Source organism: Bombyx mandarina, chromosome 01 (assembly GCF_030267445.1).
Source record: "Bombyx mandarina strain Sakado chromosome 01, ASM3026744v2".
Classification (NCBI taxonomy): domain Eukaryota; kingdom Metazoa; phylum Arthropoda; class Insecta; order Lepidoptera; family Bombycidae; genus Bombyx; species Bombyx mandarina.
In genome coordinates, this window is record NC_143208.1 from 12,876,465 (window position 1) to 12,880,617 (window position 4,153).

At 33.2% G+C, this 4,153-nt stretch overlaps 1 protein-coding gene across 1 annotated transcript; it reads right to left on the reverse strand.

The window, feature by feature from the left end:
* LOC149503559 (uncharacterized) lies at window positions 1-4,153 on the reverse strand. Its single transcript, XM_089732132.1, has 2 exons — window positions 4,024-4,153; window positions 1-3,832 (listed from the first exon to the last, which is right to left on the reverse strand). The coding sequence occupies exons 1-2, from the start codon at window positions 4,069-4,071 to the stop codon at window positions 3,365-3,367; spliced, it is 516 nt and encodes a 171-aa protein (XP_089588258.1). The 5' UTR covers window positions 4,072-4,153; the 3' UTR covers window positions 1-3,364.

A 4,153-nucleotide genomic window follows, 5' to 3' on the forward strand; every position in this document is an offset into this window, starting at 1 on the left:
CTATTGAAATATTTGTTGCCATATTTTGAAAATGTGTTATGGCAATATTGTTGTTTCTGAGAATCATGATAGGATTCTATTCTTAAGTCCGATATCAGTTTTGTTGACAGGATACTGTTTGCGATTACACATGTGCTGTGAATTTTATTCCTCTTCTAATAAACAAATTGAACATAATGAAGGTTAAAATGAGAAAAATCGTTTATTATTCATGTTCCCGTTATTAAGTGATCTTGTACTACATTCTATTGAAAAACTTGATGCCATGTTTTGAAAATGTGTTATGGCAATGTTGAATTTTTTGAGAATCATGATAGGATTCTATTCTTAAGTTCAATGTCAATTTTGTTGACTGGGGTCTGTTTGCGAGTACACATGTGCAACAAATTTTATTATTCTTCTATAGAACAAATTAAACGTAATGAAGTTGAAAATGAGAAAAATCATTTATTATTCATGTACTCGTTATTAGGTGATCTACATTCTATTGAAAAATTTGTTGCCATATTTTGAAAATGTGATATGGCAATATTGTTGTTTCTGAGAATCATGATAGGATTCTATTCTTAAATTTGATATCAGTTTTGTTGATAGGGGACTGTTTGCGAGTACACATGTGCTGTGAATTTTATTCCTCTTCTAATAAACAAATTGAACGTAATGAAGGTTAAAATGAGAAAAATCGTTTATTATTCATGTTCCCGTTATTGGGTGATCTTTTACTACATTCTATTGAAAAATATGTTGCCATATTTTGAAAATGTGTTATGGCAATATTTAATTCTTTGAGAGTCGTGATGGGATTTTATTCTGAAGTTCGATGTCAATTTTGTTGACGGGGGACTATTTGCGAGTACACATGTGCAACAATTTTTTTTATTCTTCTTTAGAACAAATTAAACGTAAAGAAGTTGAAAATGAGAAAAATCGTTTATTATTCATGTTCCCGTTATTAGGTGATCTTGTACTACATTCTATTGAAAAACTTGATGCCATATTTTGAAAATGTGTTATGGCAATGTTAAATTTTTTGAGAATCATTTTAGGATTCTATTCTTAAGTTCGATGTCAATTTTGTTGACTGAGGACTATTTGCGAGTACACATGTGCAACAAATTTTATTATTCTTCTATAGAACAAATTAAACGTAATGAAGGTTAAAATGAGAAAAATCGTTTATTATTCATATTCCCGTTATTGGGTGATCTTTCCTACATTCTATTGAAAATTTTGTTGCCATATTTTGAAAATGTGTTAGGGCAATATTTAATTTTTTGGAATCATGATAGGATTTTATTCTTAAGTTCGGTGTCAGTTTAGTTGACAGGGACCGATTGAGAGTACACATGTTCTTTTACATTTTAATCCTCTTCTATAGAAAAAATTAAACGTAATGTAGTTGTAAATGAGAGAAATCGTTTATTATTCATGTTCCCGTTATTAGGTGATCTTTTACTACATTCTATTGAAAAATTTGTTGCTATATTTTGAAAATGTGTTATGGCAATAATTTTTTTTTGAGAATCATGAGAGGGTTCGATTTCGGTGATCGATTTCGAGTCAGTTTTGTTGACACGGGACCGGGATTATATAAATACGAGTGCGTCGTGAACCGTGTCACCGAGGCGCCTACCCCCAAATGGAATTACTGCGAAACAATTTGTAGCTTCATATTAACAATAAATATTTTAGAGATTTTCACATTACTCTTCTAACATTAATATATTTTATTAGGAGTACAAATAAGTTCTCGCCGTTTTTTGTCGAAAAAATAATATTTTTATGAGAGCGGTAATTTAAATTTAATCGAAGTATTGTCCATCACTAGCAACATTAACCGGAACTGATGATAGTCAGAAGGCGCAATGTCTGGTGAATACGGCGGGTGAGGTAGTACTTCCCAATTAAGTGTTTTTAAATAATTTTCTACATGCGGACGAGCATATTATTATGGACCAGAATAATTTTGTCATGTCTGGAGTCGTATTGAGGGCGTTTTTCCTTCAGAGCTCGACTCAATCTCATCAATTGCATTCGGTAGAGAGCTCCAGTGATTGTTTCGCCTGGATTAAGTAACTCGTAATACACCACACCTAGCTGATTCCACCAAATACACAGCATGAGTTTTTTCCATGAATATTCGGTTTTGCTGTGGATGTTGACGCGTGGCTAGGTAGTCCCCATCATTTCATATCATAATGTATCCTTTTTTTATAACCAGTGACGATTCGATGTAAAAAACTTTTTTATGCCTAGCTAGCAGCATTTCACTCATGCATAATCGGCGTTCAACATCTCTCGACTTTAATTCGTATGGAACCCAATTGCCTTGTTTATGAATCATTCGTAACGATTTTAAACGATGTGAGACTGGTTGGTGAGTGACTTCTAAAGTAAGTGCAAGTTCCTTTTGTGTTTGAGACGAATCTTCCTCCAATAATTCCGATCTTTGTCTTCTACGTCAAAATCACCGTTTTGAAACTTTTGAAACCACTCACGACATGCTCTCTCATTCAAGGCAGCCCTCATTATATGCTTTTATGAGCAATCGATGCGCCTCGGCTGCAGATTTTTTTAAATTAAAAAAGTAATTTAAAAGTTCCCGCAAATGACGCTTATTTGGCTCAAATTTTGACATTTTTGGATAAAAAAAATATATTAGGCTAATACGGAGTTAATAATATGATAAGGTTAATTGTTCTTAAATGATATGTATAAGCTGAAGTACTAATTTTGAAGACAGTCACAATTTCTTTACATTTTTTAAGATCTGTTCAAAACTGCATACAGAAAATGAATCTGTTACCATTAAGCGAATGAGTATGTGCGTTAATTAACCCTTAAATGCATGATTTTATGCATGATTTTATTTTTAGACCGAGAAAAAATATATTTTGGAGCCATGAATATGCTGATTTAGGGAAAAATAATAAAAAAAAAATATTTTTTTATTTTCATAGCTATTTTTATTAAAAACCATTTGTTGCAGAACTACAACACTATGCACTCACTAGACAATAACTACATATGAAAATTTTTAAAACAATTTTTGGTTGTGGTAAGACAAAGAGCTACTCCACACTTCTCACACCTGTTTTGCGTGTATCCCTTGCATCCAGGCATTTTGCATCTGCTGCGAACACAATTACCAGGCCAGTGACCAACATTATCAGTCCTTATGTCCTTAGGAGGAATATGTTGAGCTGGTCCTCTCCTTTTTTTTGCTTGTATTTCCATTTCAACACTGTTGCTGGTACTTGGCCTTCCTCTTTTGTTGCAGAGTTCAAATGAGTTATTTACTTTGGCTAATACCTCAGCTAGTTCCAGTCTATAGTTACATAGGTTTAGAACTGATGAATTGGCTTCAGTTATCCACAATCCTTTGAACTATTTCTGATGTAATAAAATGTGAAAAAATACTATAGGGAGTACCAGTAGTAGCCTCATCCTTCAGTTCAGGTGGGTATGTAGTGTCTCCATGAAAAGCTGTCTGGTCAGAATTCAAAACAATTTTTTTTACCTTCCATACGAGTCCTCTCATAGTTGCTCGGCGACTAGCTTGACTTGTTGAGGGGAATGGAACCTGTGGCACTTGATCATTTGCTGTAGCTTCATTTATCAATGGCGGGTCTCCTGCCATGAATGGATCATTATCGGGGTCATCATTTTCCTCTTCTAATGGACTCTCAAGATCGTGAAGCAAATCGTCTCCATTTTCATAAAAATTCTCATTACCTTCTGTATCCGAGTCCTCAAGATCATCTTCCGAAATCTCTCCATCATTTATTAGAGCTAAATACTCTTCTATTTGCTTTTGATTCAAGTATGGCATCTGAAAACCAATAAAAGTGGTAGTTAGTAACTAAACAGGGACATTTTCTAGTAAATGCATATTGTTGCAGATTTACAACAACAAAATAAACAAAATTTCCGAACACACCAAAAGTTTTTTTTATAACTTATAAATTGTACTGAAAAGAAGATGAATTATTACGTAAAATAACTAATTTTGTTTGAACGTACCTTCGAAAACCAAATAATTACACTGCAAAGCAAATACACAATTTTCATCCGCTCCAAAATTACGATCGGCTTTGATTTGTCAATGTCAATTTAAATTTGACAGTCGTGAAGAAAAAAAGTGTGTTGCCAC